The sequence below is a fragment of the Chanos chanos genome, chromosome 6 (genome assembly GCF_902362185.1).
Source record: "Chanos chanos chromosome 6, fChaCha1.1, whole genome shotgun sequence".
Lineage (NCBI taxonomy): Eukaryota > Metazoa > Chordata > Actinopteri > Gonorynchiformes > Chanidae > Chanos > Chanos chanos.
In genome coordinates this window covers 15,155,837-15,178,984 of record NC_044500.1, presented here as the reverse complement: position 1 = coordinate 15,178,984, position 23,148 = coordinate 15,155,837, and the positions used below count along the sequence as shown (strand labels likewise).

At 39.7% G+C, this 23,148-nt stretch overlaps 1 protein-coding gene across 1 annotated transcript; it reads right to left on the bottom strand.

The window, feature by feature from the left end:
* Positions 1–1,283: 1,283 nt before the first annotated feature.
* alcamb (activated leukocyte cell adhesion molecule b) lies at positions 1,284–22,735 on the bottom strand. The gene is made up of 16 exons (XM_030776514.1): positions 22,535–22,735; positions 10,574–10,680; positions 10,029–10,245; positions 9,848–9,912; positions 8,390–8,477; positions 8,046–8,219; positions 7,322–7,446; positions 7,048–7,180; positions 6,543–6,655; positions 6,254–6,380; positions 5,798–5,919; positions 4,581–4,713; positions 3,990–4,019; positions 3,436–3,553; positions 3,192–3,301; positions 1,284–2,840 (listed from the first exon to the last, which is right to left on the bottom strand). Exons 1-15 carry the CDS (start codon positions 22,587–22,589, stop codon positions 3,211–3,213), a joined length of 1,698 nt encoding a protein of 565 aa, XP_030632374.1. The 5' UTR covers positions 22,590–22,735; the 3' UTR covers positions 1,284–2,840; positions 3,192–3,210.
* Between the last annotated feature and the right edge of the window lie 413 nt (positions 22,736–23,148).

Sequence of the window (23,148 nt, the reverse complement as noted above, 5' to 3'; positions counted from 1 at the left end):
CATTCACCTGTCTAAACTGGACCCCCATTCTTTGGTGAGCAGTAACGTAATGAAAAACTATTATTCTCGGGTTACTTCTGCGAGTTGCGTGATTCTCTATGGAACCTCATATTGACTTAAAATTTAGTAATAACCAGAGGAGGCGGAGGGTTTTTCCTGTTTTATCTCCTTTACTCCCAATGTAATCAAGGCCAGTTCCCTCGTATTTTTATTCCCTGCTCGCCAATTGCACAACCTGGCGCGTTGACGAAGGTGTAGCACTTCTCATCCGACACGTGTAGAGTCATCGATCGTTTCTTTTTTATCAAACCGCAGACGACTTTCCCAGGAAGCCGTTCACGCCATCTTCCCCAGATCTTGTCACCACTAATCTGGCGCCCTGACCAACCAGTTGGAGTCGCTGTTGCGGGAAAACGAAGGCGATCCCTGCCGGATTCCCACCTGTGCGAATGCCCAGAAACACCGGTGCTGGAATTCTCTGCGGTGGTGGTTAGCATCATTTCCACTCGAACGACCCAGCGAAGGTAGAAATTTGTGAAGTAAGTCGATTTTTTACAGTGATTAAAATATTTGAATATAATAAACATGTGTTCATATGAAAACTTGTCTCATGTTAACTATTAAACTGACATTTCGGCATCTAGATCAGCCTTGATCGCCGCTTAACACATTTCAATGGTCATCTGTTTCAGCCAAGGACATTAACATTGCTGCACCTGTGATCTCTAAGTTTTACTGTGAGAGATCTGTTTTCTTAACAAAAGAATACCTTGCCATGATAGATTGTCTCAACAAGTGACTAAAAACCTGTGGAACTGCACAGATGATGGGAAAATCTTCCTGGATCTGTATATCTGTGTATCTATGTATATGAAAGGCACAATGTTGTGCAGCTTCATCACTGTATGTCATGTTGAAGTCACATAGAGACATACTTCAAGCCTTTGGTGAGTGAGCTGGGACGGCAAGCCCTATTCGCATTTCTATCCAGAGCTTCTGCACATTTTCACATAGCACTATCTCCCAGATAATTGCATTTTAGAGGACTGAATTACATTGCTCACCATCACCTCCTTAACCATAGTAGTCCTTAATCTGAGATCTCCCAACTCTGGAACAGGAAAGCTTGTGGTTTTTCCTCCGCTGATTTGAATTAAGGCCTGCTACTTTTTTTTTTTATAACCTTTTGCCCTGAGTATTATATATCCCAGCATACAGGGTTTGCTCCAGGGTCCCATTCAGCTGACCTGGCTAGAACAAACCAAACAAAACACCCTTGGTGGCTTTCCTCAAAATGTACACTTTTATTTTCAACAAAAGTACAAAACCAAGTCAGTATGTACAACACTTGCATGGCCTTAGTAACCCTCTTTAGTTTCATCTCACAGGTTCAGCAGATCAAATGAACATCACACTACAAAAGCCTAACATATTAAACATCATGTCTTTAATGCCTGCAAGTAACTAACATCAGTTTTCTGTACTTTTCAATAGTACTAGAGGTATATCTTAAGGGAAAATTGATTAAACCTGGCTAGCAGAATGCTGAAACACAGCAGGATAAAGCTACACCTGAACGATATAAATAAACCACCAAAAAGAAAAAAAAAAGTTTGTTATATTTACAGGTACACTCTCAAACTAAAGTACTTTGCAGCAATGTACATGAGCATGGTAAATAACTGAACATGCATGGGGTTAGGTAACTTTTTTTTTAAAATAATTTTCATGTGGCCTTAGCTAACTGAAGACAGCCTGAGAAAACATCGAATTTAATACAGTCCTTGCAAAATAAAATCAAACAATATGGATATAGATAATAACATATCCTAACCTGAAATGCTCATGTTATAGGCTAGATACCATTACATATTTATTGGATTTTTCTTCATTTGTGTTTTTATCCATTTTAATAACACAACGCAAACAAGGCACAATTAGAATAATCTGGACAATAGATGGCATTTCTTCAGTTAAACTAATGTTTTTGAATTTATGCAAAATAATTTTTACTTCATACACAATCAAACTTTATCTTTCAAAAGGCCACTAATCACACCTGCATCAAAAAAGGTTTATTTATTTATCTTTCACTCCTGCCTAATTGGGGCTTTTTTCACCTATGCATTCTTTTTTTTTACCTTCAAGTTACCACCTGGCTCATAGGTCTTTTTAAAACAGAAAAAAACCCAATAGTACCGAAATACTTCTGGAAAAAGAAGTCACAGGCAATGACACTTGGTCTCAATATTTACACAATTCATGTCAAACACTGCTAACTAGACTTAAAAAGTTACAGAAAGTGGATGTAAACTGACTACGACGATGAATTAGTGGTGACGATGTGAGGTCAGAAAAGGAAAAGTAACAACTTTTACATTTTTTTCCATATCCTCCTCCAGTGTACAAAGTGAGAAAAAAAATAATACGACACATTGTTACATATAAGGCAACTTAGCCTACAAGAATCACATCTGCTAGAAATGGCTGAACAATCAAACTTACTGATTGGGCATCACTTTCTTGTGGAATGACCAAATACCTGACTCAACCTATGATAATACACAGCTCACAGACAAAAAGGTTTTTTTTTTGTTTTTTTTTCTTGAACAAAAACATAACACAATGAATCATCAGTGCAGTAGGTTCACAAACTGTACTTTATACCATATTTTCATTGTTTATGTCTTCTCTGCCTTTAAAGGTGGTGAGAAAGACACAACTACACACTGCTCTTCAGAGGGGATCAGCAGAACTCTGTCGATGGGAGAATCTGTTTAAAATGAATTCCCTTTTTCACAGACACATAACTTGCAATGTGTGCAAGGAAGTTTCTTTTTCTGTAAAAAGAAAAACAGGATGTTGAAAAGACCAAAACAAACAAACAATATATATATATAGCTCAGAAATAACATTGTATGATTTAAATTACAATGATGTAACAATTTCAAAAAGAAACAATTTATCCAACTAATGACTACACAAATTGTTTTACAAAGAAAATAAATGCAATCAGTATAGATTTCTGATAATAGATTTCAGTAGATTTCACCTGTAATACAGAACCATCTTAAGGTCTTGTTTCACAATACAGTATATGCATGTATTAGCGAGAGAGAGAGAGAGACAGGGACAGAGACAGAAAGAGAGAGTGAGAGATTCATCATCTTTATGGTCTTTACTACTCTTACCCTGAATGGCTCTTCAAATTTAAGCTTCTGCTTTTTGACTGGCCTCCTCCAGCTTTTTGCTCTCTTCCAAAGTACCGTCTTCTTTTTCTCCAGTTTTCCAGGTGCCTTGCCTAAAGAGAAGCGGCATGTTAGCTTTTGTCAGTGTCGCCATAACCACCATCACCAAATGGAGAAATTTCATTTCCAACAGAATGAAAAGGATGACAAAAAACACTGTTTGTGACTATTGATGACATAACTTTACCTGGATTTTTTCATGTATATCCAGTAGGCCAGACCAACAACTACAGCTGCCAAAATAAGACCAACAACAATTCCTACTGCCAGTTTGGCCTGGTCATTGGAGTCATCTGTCTGTTCCTCTGAAGCAGGAACAGAGAAAACAGATTAGTGGAAGAGCAGACCAGTAACTGTGAGACTATAATATGCTTCTTACACTGAAAAGATATTTTCAAAAATCAACAGTTCTTCATGCTGCATTTGTGCCTGGTTATGGATATGGAAATGAACGAATAAATAATAAAAATGATAAAAAAAAAGGTTTTGTCAGGATGCTGGGTGGTTCAGCACCCTCAAACTGGCTGCACAAAAATAATGTAAATTTTAAAGACCTCTAAGAAAAGTCAACTGTTCTACCCAATATTTAAAAAAATTGTAATTGTCCAGAATGGTTTAAATGTTTACTGGATATCGTTTGGCCAAATATCGTATTATCCATGTTCATTTATCATTGCCGTTACACAATGCTTCACAGCTCTTGCTTCACAAGAAAAGATCGATAAGACCTTGGGAACTTACCTTGTCTGTTCAATTTGACCTCCTCATATACTGAAATCAGATATAAAACCAGATTAACTTACACTTCTAAAAGAAAATAAGACTTTTTTGCCCTATTGTAAGTTTGATTACATTAGCCAGTTTGTTATGATGTCCCTCACTTGTGTAAATACACAGCATTGACAGGGGAGGACTGTAGTGTAGTGCAGATTGTAAGTACAAAGGCGAGGTGTGTCAAGTGTCTACTGCCAGAAGTTTTTCAGTCATGCGGTGAGACAGAAACAGTCCAGCACCCCGACAAACATAACAAAAACATGACGGGAGTGAAAAGGAAAGGTGTGTCTTACATTATTATGGGAAGATACCGTGAACTTCGAAAACTATTCTGTACTTCACCGAAATAATTTATATTAAACATGGGCAACGCTCTGTTGCACTGACAAGGGAAGCAAAAATTATTCATTGGAGTTCAGCAGAGATTTTATATAAATTATCTCCCCATAATAACTTTGTGTGTGATAGGATAATGTTTAGATATAGGTGACAATCCAGTGTCACTGAGAATGATTAGAAAACAAATAGCAGACACTGTGACAAAAGGATGATACTTACGTGCAGACACATTAATACTCTTAGTACTCTGGCCCAAAGAATTGGACACAGTGCAGGACACGGTGAGATTAGCAGTGGGTACAATAGTGATCTTAAAGGTGATCGATCCATCGACGTATTGAGTTTCCGTTGCCTGAAACCACATGCATTTATTATCAGTGTGTCTCCAAAAAGTCTTAGACATTTAGGCTGTTGTAAGTCATAACAATGTTGCATTTCAGGCATTTCTTGTTGATCATCTTTGAGGGTTTTATACAACAGAAACAGGGATGTTTTTACTGGATATCACCAGAGGGCAGCATAGCAACACTGTCCTGCTGTGTTGCGTTCTCCTCACCATCAACGCATTTCGCACTGCAGAGGGCACCCAAGACTATAAGACTGCAACTTCACAGCAAGAGGGGAAAAAATGCTCTTTTGCACTGCTCAATTTTAAAATGCTCACAACTATACATGTAGGTTTCCTATGTAAAGAAATCATTTTTGATGATGTATTAGCAGCAAGGACTATACTCAGAGTTAGTGCATGGAAACTACATGGAAGTAAATGGAACTACATCATGGAAATAAACTGCAAGGCTTAATGGAGCAACTCAGTGGTGAGTGATAATTAGCCCTTTACTAACCGGGCAAAAGGATTAGCTCTCATTTTGAACAGCAGTCTCATTCTTCTGATTACACATACTGTCCACACTAGCACGTGGATTCAGTCTCACGCTCTGCTATCAGTATGTCCTACCAGCAGAATCTAGCTGCCTGTGGGAAACTGAAAAAACTATGCAGCACTGGCCTTGACCACATTTAAAACCACTGAACAAACTTTCACACAAATTCAGGGTACACGCCGAGCACATGCATTTTAAACAACTCTGTTAACTCTGGTTTTGTTTCATATACAACAGTTAGTACAAACTTTCCCTCCACCGTACACACTTCTTTCACTGTGATAGAGAGAAAAGATAAAGTTGGGGAGACTGCACGCACAAAAGAGCAATGCGGATGACTCATCGATTGCAGACTTGCCAGGGCTTACAGTCGAGTCCTTGACGTCAATAAAATGGAAGTTTGAAAACAGACCGCGTTATAAGTTTGAAGTCAGTCTTTTTTAAAAGTGCAGTAACACATAATACCAGCACACAGTAAAGTAAGGACAGGGCTCTGAAATTGACAGAGGCTTTTGTGTTTCGATCGAAGCGTATTTGGAAGCTCGCACTTACATCTGTGCCGTTGATGCTCCACATCACGGTGGGTTTGGGCGAACCTTCCGCCTCGCAGCTGAGGACTTTGTGCGTGTCGTCGTCACTGCGCTGTTTGGACAGGCTCTTGATCACCGGAGCACCTGCAAGAAGACTTACGTCCTCAGCTACACGAGATTGAAAGAATTATGGCGCGTGTACAAAAGCATGGTATATGCTCACACGGAGATGTTCCCAGTGAGGGCCTACGAAGAATAAACAGTCCAAAAACACATGTACAGATACAGCAGAAAAAAAAAAAGCTAGTTGAATACATGGGGGACTTTGCCTGTGCTATTGCATGGGGTTAGTTGTCGCTTAGTGTGGACATCAGTAAAGTTTCCGGACCTAGACTGTTTTTTAAAAACCACATTCTAACTCGGCACATTGTCAAAAACCAAATGTTTAAAAGATGGCGCACTGTCAAGTTCATCTTACCTTCAACAGTCAGTTCAAAGGAATGGCTTTTGACAAGTCCTGCCATGGAGACTATACACTCGTACATTCCAGAGTCAGTGTATGTCAGCTTGTCAAACTTGGGCGGACTGCTCAGTTTGACACTGCCCTGAAACAACATGACATTTTAAATTAACTGCAAGTCAAATGATCTCTTTAAAAAACCATAAAATAGTGAATTTCATCCATTATTCATCCATAGAGAGCACTATTTTAAGATCCCAAAAATGCCAAATAAGCATATTTGAACATCTGCATTAAGGTCAATTACCTTTTTCCAGGAAACTTGGACTTCTCCAGATGCATCTACCTGCTGAGTCACTTCCAAGCTTTCTCCAGTTCTCTTGGTGATCTTGCCTGAAGGGCTGAATGTGACATCCAGATCTATGGAGGAAAGGACAGACATGACTCTTGATCTGGTCTTCTAATACAGCTCATTATCACCAGTGGACTTTCCAAACCATCTACGAACTTCATGAAAACATCTGAGAAGTTAAGCCTCTCTCTTCAAAACCTCTGTGGGCCATAAGACATAAGGCCCTTTATCCACTTCTCCGGTACTATGTTTTAAAAATAGAAAGAAAAATGGAATGTATAGAGTATGTTTCAAAAACATGAGGTGTGAAGTAAGCGTACATACAACCACATACAGTATCTGAGAGGACAGAATGTAGATGTACTGTATTTGCGTGGACACGCATACACATACTGTATGAGTGCGCTTATCACGATTAAAGTAATCCAAAAAGAAGAAGAGAGAACTATATAACACTAACAGTTGACTGTGATGTTTGCTGAGGATTCCAGATCTTCATCGTCCACCAAAGAACATTTGTACTCTCCACTGTCTGCACGCGTGACGTTGGTCAGGGTGTAAGTGTCAGAGTCTTCCACCGTCACTTTTTCTCCCTGCAGAGGTACAAAGGCATGCAGTTCTGAGCAAGTTAATTCAAGCCTGCACTCAGGCTGGAGCAGTCTAATCCTATGGGCAGTAAAATAACCCTGAATCTCCTGGTGGGCTGACTGACACTGATGGAGCTCCAGACTCACCTTGACGTGGAAGGTGAAGCTGGAAGGTGGTGGGTTACCGTCTGCCTCACATTTAAGGGTCACGCTATCGCCTTCCATGAAGGGTCCTTCAGAGATGACCTGGAGGCTTACTTTCTCTGTGGGGACTGAGAAGAGACAGCTTGTGTGAGACAAGCTCTTGTGGAGGACTGCAAAGGCCACGGTGCAGACCTGACAGATAAAGGCACTTCACAGGGATCTCTAATATTCTGCAGGTGGCCCTTGAACTTTGAGAGCTCAGGTTTGGAGTACGAGCATGCTGTGATCATCTCTCTTGAATGCAGCAGTAGGGCAGGTTGCAAAAAAAAAAATCACACACAGAGGCACTAGACAAAGACTCATTCAGAGCTTTTAAAGTGCTGTTCCAGACAAGTCAAATTAGAAAATTACTCATGGTTCTATTTAGACACAACTCAGACAGCCAACAATTTTATTTCATCAGCCTCCCTCAAGTATAAAAAGAAACATAAAGTCCTCAAACATCCCAAAGCATTATAATAAGCGCCTATTTTCTCTTTGACCATACACTAATGTGGGTGTTGACACTGATTTTGCCTTGTCTAAGTTGTGTGTTTAGAGTGGCGAAATCAAACCAAAGCAAATACATTTATCGACTTTGTTATTGATTAAAGGCTAGTTCTAAATTTCATTTAAATTAAACAGACTGACTTATTATTGCAGTGATTAAGTTTGTGGGGGAGCTCACAGTTGATGGTGAATAATACAGGGGAAGACACCAGATCTGAAGCCAGGCTATGCTGAACAGCGCAGGTGAACTTGGCGTCTTTGTCTTCCTTCCCTGCTGTATACTGAAGCTTTGAGGAGGTAGAGGAAAGACCCGTCCCACTGTCGGTCTCCACAGTGGTGGTGATGATAATATCTAAAATCATAAACAGATATCTGTTACAGCTGTTCTGGCGATATCAAACGTCAACATACACCCTAAGCCAGAGAGATTTCTAGCATATTCATGTAATATTATCCTGCAGTTTTTTTTTACTTGTAGCAATAACTCTAACTTTGTTGGGAAACACACTGTCAATTACATACCTGTTCCATCGTTTTCCAGAGCAATATTGTCTCTATACCACGTAATGTTAGCAGCTGGATAGGCATCTGTGGTAGTACATACTCCTAACTATAAAAAATAAAAAAAAGAAAGAAAGAAAGAAAGAAAGAAAGAAAGAAAGAAAGAAAGAGATTTCAACATGAAAAGGTAGAGGAAGTAAGCCAATGGGGTCATAGTGATAATTAAATGTTTTGATCATAATTGGAATTGTTATATGTGAATAGCACTAAATAACTTTGCTGAATAATGATCAACATGTGAATGAACAGTTCACCCATTCTTTTTTGGGGACAGAAGGTTAAAAAGTTATACTGACACAAAATAAAGAAATGAGCACAGAAGGAAAAACAGCGATTATACAAGTACATATACAGTTTATTAGATAACCATAGACACCCTGAAAAAGCTTTGTCCTCTAACCTTCACTATGAGATATCAGTGAGTTGTCAATAAGACACTGCTCATTCCTAAAGCTCTAGTTTTGAGTCCTCACGCAAAAGTAAAGTCTTACTCTCTTTTTGCTTTTTTAATCAAACAGGATTCAAAGCTAACTTTGAAATTATCAGCCTCTGGAACATGCTCTCTTCGTGCTAAGTCCTCTCTAGATATCTAAAGCCTCTGGAACATGCTCTCTTCGTGCTAAGTCCTCTCTAGATATCTAAAGCCTCTGGAACATGCTCTCTTCGTGCTAAGTCCTCTCTAGATATCTAAAGCCTCTGGAACATGTTCTCTTGATGCTAAGTCCTCTCTAGATATCTAAAGCCTCTGGAACATGCTCTCTTCATGCTAAGTCCTCTCTAGATATCTAAAGCCTCTGGAACATGCTCTCTTCATGCTAAGTCCTCTCTAGATATCTAAAGCCTCTGGAACATGCTCTCTTCGTGCTAAGTCCTCTCTAGATATCTAAAGCCTCTGGAACATGCTCTCTTCATGCTAAATCCTCTCTAGATATCTAAAGCCTCTGGAACATGCTCTCTTCATGCTAAATCCTCTCTAGATATCTAAAGGAAAGCTTTTTTTTCACAGCCTTCTCTTCTTTTTTTCTTATAGCAGTGAGCACTGCAGCTCTACTGGCATCAAGCTGTTATAATTAGTCCTATATTCTTGCATGCTCTAGGTACAAGGTAAACAGTTCTCTTAATCAAAGCAATTTGTACATATCCATCCCAAAAAAAAAGAAACAAAGAAACAAACAAAAAACCCCCAACTACAAGTACATATGGAAAAATACACAAACTGCCAGAGTGGCTGTTTCTCTTTTCTCCGAAACTCATGAAAACAGGTTTAAAAAAAAAAAACAAAAACAAAAAAACACATCGACCGAGGAGCGCAGTGAACTCGGACTGTTTGAAATGTCCCAGGAAAAAAAAACCATCCACCGGTAAACATCCCTTTTCTTTTGTCCTGAAGAAGTGTCGTGTTGCTCAGGTTAAACTCACCTGGGCTAGTTTGCCAAGCTCCATCACTGCCGCTGGGTCGGTGACCTCTGGTGCGGAAGGAGCCTCTGTATGACAGAAAAGAGAACATTCAGTAGTAAACAAGACAATCTATAAACATGATGCCAACCACCCAAAATATAATAACACAGATATCGTCAAACATCACCAATCATACACTTACTCTGAATCGTCACGTGGATGGGGAACTCCAAAATGTCGGCACCCACCACTACCATGCAGGTGAATACTTTCTCATCAGTCAGAGTTGTTTTGGCAATATGCAGACTGAGGTCCTCACTGACGCTCACCCTGTCCTGATACTCTTCACTGGCTGAAACAGTAGCATTCTGACCTCGACTTTTCACTATCAGATCACCAGAAGACCCATCTGCTTTTGCCTGGAAAAACACATTAGGCATGGTGAGAGATGGTGTTTACAATCCCTGTTTGAATTTCCGCTCTAAAATCTGATGCATTATTAAAGACAGAAGGTACTCCGTGGCTTTCATTTGCTTGGATGCATCCTTAGGATTTAAATGTTTACAAAGCTATTCTGAGGTTAATGCTGAACCAAACAAGTGATATAGGTGTGTCACCCTCAATATCGAGTGACTTCTCCTCCTTGAGTTCCTCTTTGCTGTGTTAAGGCATCACAGATCAGTGTTACTGCTGATAAACAGAGAAAGATACAAAACAGTGAAAGGAAAGATAAAGCACAAAACTCACGTATTTCCATTTTGTGATGATGATGTCTGCTGGATTTTGGCCTTCTATATTGCAGGGTACCACAACTGTCTCTCCATAACGGCCAGTCACAGTTGCCAAACCGCTCGCTGAAACACAGAGCAAATAAAGTGAGGAAATGAATCCAGTTCACAAATTAAAGACAGGTCAGCTTCCAATAATCTTTACCCTGTGTGAATACTAGAGCCAACAGGAAAAGCTTTATCAGCCAGACTGATTGCTGGCTTTTGTTTGGGATTCTTTCGTTCTGAAATTGTTTGATAAATTGACAAACACACTGAAATGAAGATGACCGAGAAAGAAGTCTAAAATAAGCCTATTCAATGCTTTGAAGGCAAAAGTCCTGCTGACTTCCACCCTTGCCTTCAAATTAAGGCCTGATTTCATTGTTGGGAAACAGGTGTGCGGGCACTTGTCCACTGGTTGGTGAAATATACTGAGCAACAACAACAGAGCCTCTAATTTCAAGGACCGGGGGTAAATAGGCCGCTCTTCAAGTTTTAAAGGAAGAAATATAAAACAATCATGGATCTTAAGAGACCTAAAGATAAACAGTGACTGGGCTGTCTAACTCTGGGACACAACAGATGAATACATGAAGTAGTCCTTTTAAAGCAAATTTATGAAGTGATGTGACTGTATGCTGTACCAAAATAGTAAATAACCTTCCTATTAAAACCAGTTGTACTATTAAATATTTGTGGTGGTAAATCTGAAGTAAGGTTTATAAAAATAGACTACATGACTTGGACACTGGAAAAGCTTAATAGTGACAACATCTTTACAGCATACAGCATCTTTAAGAAACAATTTATACCAGTAGGTGATGATCATGAATTCACATTTAGTTCTGAAGATGGTGTCAGTCAAATATAAAAGGATTAATAGAAGTTTGGCATCCCAACCACGTCCCTGGCTGCCATGCAATATTTGAATGCTAAACCCATTGTTCACATTCAAATACCAGTTTTTGACTATTCAAATGGAGTCAAACACATGCTTCAACTCGTGTAATTAGAAGAGGTTACCTAACCATTGAAAAAAAAAAAGTTACTCAATTACTCAATGTAATAACTTAATCTGACTAAAAATGTTTGTGCTAAATTACACACGAAGCATCTATCCTATTTACCTGATTGAGAAAGACAATATAATATTAATTTCATCTTTGACATATTTATCCATTATCATTACAGTTATTCAAGTCCATCAAACTATTAGCTGATTCCTGTGTTGCCTAATTTAAGGATGGCTTTCTTCCAATCAAAAACGCCTTCACTTAAGGACTATTATGATAAGTCATTTTGATAATGGCCATTTCTCACTACATTAACCGATCCAACTGTTTATATCAACCAGACACAGCAATCTCAAATATATGTGTGTATGAGAGAGAGTGTGTGTGTGTGTCCAAGGAGATATCTAGGTTTTTCATTTACTTTTATTATATGGGCACCGGGGAAATCAGAATGCCCTCTTCTTCCTCTCTTATCTCTTGTCATAACTCTCTCTCTCTGTCTCTGTCTCTCACTCTCTCTCTCTCTCTTGCTCTTTCTGTCTCTCACTCCCTCTCTCCTTCTCTCTCTCAGGGAGATCAAGACATATAAGCTCAAGCTTATTGAGAGATAAAATTGGCAGCTGAAAAGAGAGGTGTGGACACACCCACAAGGACAATGCAGCAAACACCACCAAAGGCCAGAGTGAGGTGTACCAGCGGTATACTGAATGATGACGCTTTGGACTAGAGTCAAAGCTTTAAACATAGAACTACTGATTACAGCTGTCAAAATGCACTGAAAAGACCGACTTTTCAGCACTCAGAAAGTAAGGGTTAGAGAACAACAGTGTGCAATAAAGTTCTATTCCTGTGCTTTCTAAGGAAATAAAGATGGCGTGTGATTGGTGAAAACATCCCCACAAGCATGAGGCATAACGTGGTTTAATCTAGAGAAATCTCGCTCTGTAAAAGATTGACCTGAAGCAAAGCTGACTGTTTATGATTTGTAAAAAAAAAAAAAAAAAAAAGGACTCAAGCCACATTTCAAAAAGGAAGTGCCTTCGGATGTCTCACCTTCAGTGTGACTTTTTTAGCAGCTTTGTCACTGTTTAACACTTAGGTCACCTGACAGTGACATATAGGATGTCGTATGGCACACAGCTGCCTGTGTCTCTCCACTCAAGGGATGAGATCAACTGGTTGATTGATGACTGACAAACCGGTTGAACAACATGCTGACAAAAAAAACCCCAAAAAAACCCTTTTCTCCCCAGACACCCCGCAAAAGTACAAATTCCAGATGAGGTATCCTACCACAACACACAATTATCCCCCCAAAATACATAAATGAATAAAAACACAGAAAACATCTTCTAATAATTCAGACACGACTCGGATTGAAAAAAGAAAAAACAACAAAAAAAAGGAAAGGGGCGCTTTTAAATTTTTCAAAAGCCTCAGTTCATCACTTTGCTGCACAGACACGCACACACACACACACACAAAAGAAAAAAGAAAATGAAAGACATTTACATCCAAAATCTGATGTGCCAGACTGCATTCGCTTTAGTCTTTATAATCGTATGTCTCATCTTTAGAGGATCTGACACTCTTTCATGGTGTAAACGGTGTGTGAAAACTACAAATTAATCTTGGTTAATTATCTGTCTGCACTCAAATTTTCAGTATTTTTTCATATTCTTACCTTAGTGGTGTTGGGCCTAATCATCTTCCTGTTGCAAAAACTACCTGGTAGAATGAGTCAGTATTAACCTATCAACAGGAAGGCATACACAGTGGCACACACAGCGTCAAGGCTGGTCCACTGCCCTAAGTGATTAATATGATGTGTCTAATATTGTGCATTGGCTGGAGTTCCTGTCATTTCTGCATAGGCTGTTGTCATTTTTGCCTGTTCTTTGACTGCTAGTCCAGGCCTGTGCTGACATGTCATAAAACAGGATGTTGTTCCTGTTTTTAATGTCCTCTGGGAGGGTGTTCAGGAAAAGTGCAACAAACAGTGAAAGGATCATTGTGTTCAGAGTAAATTTTCACTTTACTTCTATGGTTCTGTATCTATATCTGTATAGCTTCAGGAAAAAAACAACTCTTTTTTTGTTCTATTCGCAGTGCAAATCAGGTTTGATACTGTTGCAATATCAATAACCTAGTATTCTGGAAAAGTATTCAGAAAAATCATTCTGTGTAATTTAGAAACATGCAAACATCTTTTACATCCGAGAAAACATAAAGTCAAAAACATATTTCTAAGCAGTAAGGTAACGTGATCAAACTAACATGGTTAACATGCCGTGCTTTAGTCGACTGATTAAAATGGACGGGACAGAGCAACCAGCAGGGTCTTGTACTGAACTAGCCTGCTTAGCTACACATTAACTAAATGTGTGTTTTTACAGTACTCCCCTCTTGGCCAATATCATATGAACAATAATGGAGCCTCTTTATTTGCTCAGTAAGAGAAACTCCACAGTGACCTACATTAGAAAAGAAAAGGAATACGTGAGAAAGGAAGGGAGAAAGAAGCTGCTGTCACTTTAAAAACTACAGCCATATGCCAGGTGAGACAAACAAATGACTCTGCCCTTCCCCCCTAAACACCCGGCTTTGTTTGTGAACAGGTGCTTGCTTTTCATCGGCCTGCCCCTGTGTGTGTGTGTGTGTGTGTGCGTGCTTCATTCTACATGCTCCGAATGCCTTTCAGAACACAACAAATGTTATAAATATAATTCTTATTTTTACTCTGTTTCTTTACTCTATGAACACACTCCCATTATTCGCAGAAAACAAATTAATCTTCAACCTCCAACAGACTGAAAATACATTTAGTTCCTGACACTTGGAGAATTAAACCATTTTTAAAATTCTGAAGGAAAGTAGCATAATCTTTTCAATACTGCCAAAACCTTCACATTGTGTATTATATATTCTATTTAAATGGTTCAATAAAATATGAGGAATATTTAAATGGTTGAAAACAAAAACTTCTAAGCAATGTAAATAAGGTAGGAAAAAAATGTAATTGTGTTTCCAGCATGAAAGGAAAAGGACTCTCTAGAGGTAAGCTCAGACAGAACTGGAGCAAAGCTCTCGAGAGAAGTGGAGTATGGGAGATGATCTCCACTAAAAATTAACTTTAGAGAGAATGTGTCAGTACCGTGCGAGAGCGTGCTCCTCTCAGATAAAAAATACCGAAAGGGGTCAAATTCATTACTGAGTGCCAACATCCTGAGAGGCCAGGACAGCGGGACTGTAGTAGGCATTGATCTAAAGGCTGCATTAGTTCACTTTCTCTTCTCCTTATCCACTCTAATATGCGCGTGCCATTAAATTCCCTTGAAAATGGCATAAATTAAGTCTGGGTGCATCTACAGCCGCACACTGCAATTACTTTCAAAACAAAAAAAAGGGGGAGGCGGCTGTCAGGTTAAAAGGCAAGTGCACTCTAAAATCCCATCCATTAAGTTTTAAATTATGTATTAGATGGGAGGGGTCCCATGGGGGTTTAACGTACGTCTCCGTATGACAAGCGGATCACGGCGTAGCCAGTGCTGACCATAAAGATTCACCGGTAGCTCCCAGTAATGACCAGCTATTAAACCAAATGGGGATCCATTAACAAAATACAGCCGAAACTCTGAGGTCCATTAACTGCTAATGAAATTTACTAGCTCTAGGTTAGGAGGAAATCATTTTGCCACTACAGCAAAAGTAAGGGATTACATCATTCCATAGGTTATATGCTGTTCTACACAACTTATTACAACTCATCTAATCATGAAGCACAACGTAAAGCATTCAGTCTACAGCCACTTAGAAGATTATTTTGTATCCCCGCCTTATATCACGGCTAATTGTATAAATTTAGTGTGATGTCCATGTTGAAAAGAAACTGATGACATTCATTTTAAACAGAGCATGTTTCGATAATCAAAATGAACTTGTCTGGAATCCCAACTAGTCGAGACCGGAATCGCATATCTCTGCACGTGTCTTTGAAAAACACATTCCAAACATCAAAGTGCTCCTGTTGAACATATTTCTTTAACAGTCATTGTATCAGACAGGAAGGTGTCTGGTTCTTTGCATACATTTGGCATGTGCCTTTACTCCTCCTCCCTTTGAGGAGTCTCCTCTTGTCTCAATCCCCCTGGGCGTTCAACATTTGCGTTCCACGCAATCCCAACAGGGCCCCTTGTGTTCACAATAGCTGCATTTGGTTGCAGGCACTGGTGGCAGATACAAATCAGATTTGATGTCAAAACATGGAGGTCAGATAGCTTGTGCTGAGAGGTAAATAACCCTTTTTCTCTGTGTCCGGTCCTACAAACAGACACCGCCCCTGAGGAACCTAATTGCAACACGAGATGTGGGTAACTACTGTTCCGACCATCCCCGAAAGCAGAATCATGTTTAGCTGTGTAAACGAAGACAGAGCAAATATTTTCTACTAGTTAAGTGGCATGAGAGGTAAGGCTGCATATAGTTATATAGTAACCTTGCATATAGTTCCCTTACTTCCCTTAAAGTTTGTTTGTTTTATCAGCATTTCCTACATTTCTAAAATGTGTTTATTGGTTTTATTTCATACAAAAGAATGAACACAGTTCAACGCAGCTCAACAGGGACATAGCATTCTTTCTCTACGTTTCAAAGTCAGAAAGTCCTTTTTTTTTTTCTTGTCATGTGCCGTGATACAATTACCAACTGAGCAGATCCATTTCACATTCCTGTGCACTTTAGGAACCGTCCAGACCGTGGTTTGTTTAAAAGGTCAGAGAGGTCATAAGTTGTCTCCTGGCCTGTGAGCTCAGCATCTTGGGGGTCTTGCAAAATTTTTTTTTTTTTTTAAAGAAAAAAACTATGCTAAGCTGCAGTTAATGCATGGTGGATTACAAAGTCACGAAAGTTTCGTCTGGCCCTTCTCAAATGTAAAACAACCAATAAAACTGATTTTTTTTTGGGGGGGGGGGGGGTCGTTTAGAAATGCTTACTCTAAAGCTCTTTTACCAAAACATTGCAAATACAGTCTCTCACAGACTCACACGTAGTCAAATGTTCTTAAAGATGAGGATGATTCATTCTGGCAATGAATGGCTTGATGAACTACCATTCTTCATGATTCTGTTAATGCATAACTAGCTTTACTATCCTGGTGTCCCATATTCCAGGAGCCAAATGAGGAGAACAGTATTCTGCTGACTAAAGTGCACCATTGCAGAATAAAAACAACAAAACTGTAACAATGAAGGACAACGGTAAACCCGTGTCCTGCTGGAAGCGAGTGAAAGCGTTTCTTTAGCCATGCTGTGAGGTATATGTGGCCATGCACCTGGAACAGGTGTGACTGCTGTTAGCCACTATGCGACCTGTACGGGCACGCTTGTGCACAACTGGGGACATCAAAGGTGCCTGAATGGTGGGCTTGTTCAAGCTAAGCCTGCCCCACTAGGGCCCATTCCCCTCCCCCTTCCCCCCTTTTTCTGGTAAACCTCAAACAATCCACGTCCTGGGGTTAAGGTTTTAGCAGCCCCAAGTGTTGACCTCCGGGTCGTCATTGATCCCGCATAGCAAAACGTGAGCACATATCACAGGGGGCAGATAAAAGAGATAAATTGTAAGGCTTAGAGAGATAAAAGTAACGCTTAGCAGGCCCCAAAAAAAAAAAAAAATGTGTGGAGCTATGCAGTTAGACAAACAGGGAGTACAGGGCCAGCAGTGCCAGAAGCACATCGCCTCTAATGAAATATAATTACGACGCCCGTGTTATCAGCAACTCTGACTGTAGCACCACTGGTGCTGAGTGACAGTTTGAGATTTGATTTTTGAACTGCAAAAAAAAAAAGTTTTTTTTTAAACCAGTCGAGCGGGAAACGGGCTGTAAACCAATGAGGAAAGACTCCGAAGATCCTCTGTAACTGACACCGTACTCATGTGGGAGGTTACAACCATTAACCAATAAGGTACGTCGGTGTTTATGTTTCCTTTTAAACACTGTCAAATCAGTTTAAGCATTTGCTCTATGCTTTGTCTTCACCGCTCAAATTTGAATACACCTCTCTATACTGCACTGTCCTTTTTATAGACCACTAATGAATATTTAAGATTAGACTGGCCAATAACCAGTCTTTTCATAAATGGTAGAATATCATTCTGATCATTTGTTCGTTGTCTACTCAACTGGCTGTATATGAAATAGTGTCAAATGTCAACAAAGGTGCACCGCAGACAACTCCTGGGGTGCACTCTTGCGGATCCTTAGCGAGAGACTGGAGAAGATTCTTTGGGAGGAACTCATCAGTGTTGTACAAACACCTAATCCAAGTCTCCTGTTGAAGTCTACTTATAAACAAACAATGACTTCTGATCGTCTTTCAGCAGAAGTCTCACAGGAAGTCACTTCACAAAGACACTCTATGAGAACCAGTCCCACTCCAGGTAAACAAATAACTCCAAGGCTCATACAAATGCGCTCATGCGTTGCAAAGTGCAAAGCAACACTTGTTTGTGCTTAAAGAGTCTGAGAACCTATTCTCACCACAAAATAAGTTTTGTTGAATGTGTCACATGCTTGTTAAATTAAAAGTACGATGCTTCAGAGTGGAGACTATATTTCAAATGACTGAACACAGAGTTGAGGGCTGTCCAATGTTCATTCAATCACAAATGAATTCCTCACAGATATTCTGATTTGTAAGCACACATCAGTTCCCAATATGAATCTGTTACATGCTATGAAACCTTTTTACTACCAAATGAAGTCCCTACATGATAGATGTTCCAACACCAAAAACACAGTTCCAGTGGAAAATAAAACACTTACAACCACTTAAAAACTCAAAAAAGCTTCGTGACTCCACAGCGACTCAAATTAGAAATTCGAGACTGGCATCTAATCTGTGACTGAGAGACTCTTCACCTTCTCTGTGGTGAGAGGCTGAAATCAAGGTGACCAAAATAAAAGGCAGAGCATCGAAAGTAGCGTGTTGGTTGGAGGTCATGTCTCAGTGCAGTACTTCTGTAATAAATAAGCACTGCTCATGTGTGGGGAAAAAAACACTCTCTCACAAAACCATTATACATCTAGCAGTGCTATAATAAACTAACCTCCAAAAAAAAGGGAAAAAGAACTGCACTAGAAATTCACCAAGGCCTGTTCTCACTCTTCGTAACGTGCTGTGAAATTGCCATGCGAGAGGTTGAGTCGTCATAAGGAACCGAGTGACAGGACAGTAAGTCCTGCAGTGTGAGATACGGACAGACGTCAACACTGTCCAAACTGTCACAACAGTCACAGAGAGTGACTGTCTCGCATAAATCTCCGTAAATGTAGAACAGCAATGAGTCACGTGTCTGCAGCTTAAGACAAAACTGTGTCCCTTAAAATGCGTAGAGACGCCACCAAAGGACGAAGTGAAAACAGCTCTCTGTCTGGTATTACCTTTAGTACAGTAAATGCAGGAAGTTTTGACATGCGACCGCACTCGGCTAGAAAGACCTTTGTGGTAATCGTTCATTTCATTTCCTGTTCTCTGACGTTCTCACAGGAGGATCAGGGGCTCTCAAGAGGACATATATACTAAAGCTCCTTTGTTTCCTTTAGGCTGCTTTCCACAGTTTTGTAGGAGAGGCAGAAGGCATTTATTGGGAGTTGGTAAGACAAAGGCGAATTTAAATAGCTCTGTATCCACTCATGGGTAATAAAAGAACAACAAAAAAAAATCAACAACAAAAGAATCCTCAGAACAGGGGGAATGTTGAATCGTTTGCAATTATTAATGTGTTATTACAGAAACATGAAAAGAATATAATATTACATTTGAATATACCTCATGCTGAGATTCAATGTATGCAAACTCAGCATAAAAATGAGAGATGCGCATTTTAAGAGAAGGACACAAAGCAGATACTAATGCCTGCTCGATGGGGTGCACACACTTCCATTTAATTACAATAGGACAGGAGTCTATGGGAGATGTCACAATTGTACACACATTAGTTCAGAAAAGCCTAGTGAACAATACAGGCAGCAAGGGGGCAGAGGGAGACTGAATAACAAAAGAGGAGAAAGGGCCTGACTTATTGTTCAGCTTGAGAGTAGACCCACGCAAGTGCACTGGAGGCTTCACAAATCCATGGACACCTTCATGCATTTCAATGGAAACCCCTTTTCTGCATTGGCCTGTGTGCTACCGTAAAGGGCTCAAACACAGGAATGCACTGCCTGTTGTAAAGCAAAAGTGTCTCCCTTCTTTTAACACACAAACCGATTGTTCTCTTGTTCATCCAGATAACAGATAAAGTGGCTCTGGAGAATAGCTGGACTGGTGTGAAGTAAAGAGGGAGATAACGCGGTGGAGGAGTGGACAGAGAAGGGTAGAGCAGAAACAAATGGGGGAAAAAAACAAAACAAGATAAAACTGTCTTCAGTTTCCATGAAACACTGCTAAGAAATTCTCTAAGCATCAATGATAGATTTATAACTGTTCTGTATCATAAATTTTACAGTCACTTTTCAAAGAGCTACACATTTATCCAATCACTGACACATTCAAGTGAATGTGGAGATTAAAGTCTTCCTTTAATAAACCAAACTGTTGCTAAATGGAAGGGTTTCTTTTCAGCGGTCAAAGCAAAAGCGATAAAATCAGAATATTGTAACCGAAGTTCCCATGGCTGCCATTTTCTGCTGCTTAACTCATGTTAAACTTCAGTAGCATATCCACACTCACCACTGATCACATCAGTATGTCCTTTTTCATATTTACTTAGCCAAATTACAGCATGTTGGTGTCTAGCTACAAAAAATATGCAAATTGCTCAGTCATCCAAAATTCCTGATGAAACAATTTCAAATGCGAAAGACAATACACAGTACTCTCCAGTAAGGAAGTTACCTTAACCTGATAAATCAGAATCTGGGAGCCAAGGAAACCTATATTGTGGAGTTTGCTTGTCTTTGGCACCAGATAGAAACCTGAAGAACTCGCTCTCACGTGTCAGGGGCACACACAGAAATGAATTCTACCCAGCACTGCAAGGCCTTGTATACAAAGTGAGACTACTGCAGACCATCTGCGTGCAGCCAAACTGTACAGCTATTGCCAACCAGCTTCTGTTATTAGGGTATGTTGTCAAAGTATTTACTGGGAATTCTTATTTAAAGCTTTTTAAAGACATGTTTGATGTGTCTAAATTCAACAGAATATACCTACACGGTCAGGATTATCTCAATGTTTAGAAAGCACTTGACAAAGACAGTCTTACAGCTTAGAGCACCAGGAGAATAAAGACGCAAAAATAAGTCTAACAGTTCACTAACAGTTAATGGAAAGAGGTTGTATTTCGGAATAGCGCTCCAGGGAACTGGACAATAAAATTGTTCTTGAGAGATTATCCCAGTTGCTCGATGAAACCCACTAGTCTAACCAGTCATACCAGGTGTGACAGTAACGATGACCAGTGAGGAAGGGTGAAAGGGGGAGGGGAAGGGGTGTGGTGCTGAGAGAGGAGAGAACAAAAAAACAGACGGTTCACTCAAGACAACTCGCCCTTAAGCCCCCACATGGATCTTCAAGTCCTGTCTGGTTTATACAAACAGTCATAGATCTGAGCAAAACTACATTACCCAAATAAAACAAAAGTAGTATAAAAAAATAACTAAGATTTATGGCTTTCTGTTTAAAAACTGACATTTTTTTAGTTATTTCAAGACAATAAAGACAGGTAAAGGGTACATTTAAAGGGAGAGTTTTTTTCTTCTTTCTGCTCTACTGGAGATGTTTAGAGTGCTAACACTGTGAATACATCCTTACAACAACATCGTTTCTTTTCGAGCAGTGAAGCTTTTGTACTTTGAGAGCATCTTTCGTGATTTGAGGAATAAGAGTCTTACACAGCATTCTTTACCGCAGTACACAGCAGAAAAACACACCAATCATTCAGCACACGGCAGAGGGTGATTAGGAGAACATTCCTCCTGTCCAGAACAGCAATACCTGAGTCTAAAAGGGTGATGAGTAATGGCCTGAGAGCATCACGTTTTAGAAGTAAAGGCATTACTGAAATGTGATTCATGTCTTAATAGTTTCCATGTATTCTCTTCAGAGGTAAACTCTATCACTGTAGAAATTACCCATGACCGAGACCTACAGCTACAAAGATCTTAATTAACGGAAAAATAGGAAATATTTGAAGAAATGGAGCCAATGCGTTAAAGTGGCTAAAAAGAAATGTCATGGGAGAAGGCTGTTTTTTGAAGAACGGATCAAATTTGAAACTCAGTCTGCTGCCTAACCACTTGACGATCATAAAGACGAATTTTGGAGGAAGCCCCCTACCAAGCTCATATCACAGGCGAACACGAAACTACACGCACGCACCCCTTCAGAATGCGCTTAAATCCCCCTCCCGTAATTATTTAAACAGCGATTTTCAAAATAAATTGTTTGACTATTAGTACAAAAACTATTGTTCGTGTAGAGTCATATGACATTGTGAACAGTCAACATGATCGTCACGTTTTATCCAGCATTAAACTTTGGGGGATCTTTACATTATGTAAAGTTTACGTTTATCTGAATTCAAGTAGTGTAGGCTAGAGCAGTCCTGACCTACAATGAAGCAACATGGCACATGAGAATGGGAAAAAATTCTAAATTACTTTTGGAATAAACAAATATCTGTTACATGTCAATTTCAAAAGCGCATTTGCAGAGTAGTCAACATAAGACGAATCAACCGCTAAACTTTGACTTCACATTTCGCTAATTATTCTTCATCGACATAATATTAGACAAGCTTTTGCTTAAAAGTTCATCCACCTGCGTCTAAGACCACAGAATATTCTGTGAGTAAGAGAGTAACAGATGACTAACGAAGAAATTGAACAAAATCGTTAAATAAAACGATTATTGACTGGACGTTACCTTGATAAAGCAGCGATGCCAGGAGGACACCCACGGATAATGCAGCCGAAAGCATCTTTTGCCAAATGAAAGCTCCTTATTTATGAGTAAAATAGCTTGGAACCTGCAAATGTTGATCCTCGGGGTCAATTAATAAAATATGCTCGGGTACTGTTTCTAAGGCAACTCAATACATTAAAGTTGTCTGGTAACTTATTCTGCAGCTCAGCACGTGCTCCGAGATTTGCACCTACACTGTTGAACTGACTGGGTTTGAAAAGGGTTCGCCCAAAGTCTGAGTCAGAGCTCCGCCCAGGTTCCCAGTATACACAGAACTGACCGCCACTTTCGCCCACCCTTAGTCGGTAATTAGCCAGCCTGGAATCAATCTAGCCACATTCAAAATCTTGCCAACGCTAAACCGCTTGTCGTCTCGATCCACTCTACGAAGCGTGGGAAACATATTTTATTCTATAGAACGCAGCAGTCATGCTACCTCCGGCGAAAACCACAAATCATATGAAAGATTCATGGACCCAGTGTGTTTGAGTGAAAAAATCGCAGTTGCATCTCCTCTGATGAATGAAGCCTGCACTTCGGAGACAGATGATTCATCAGAGAAAACTTAACTGTTA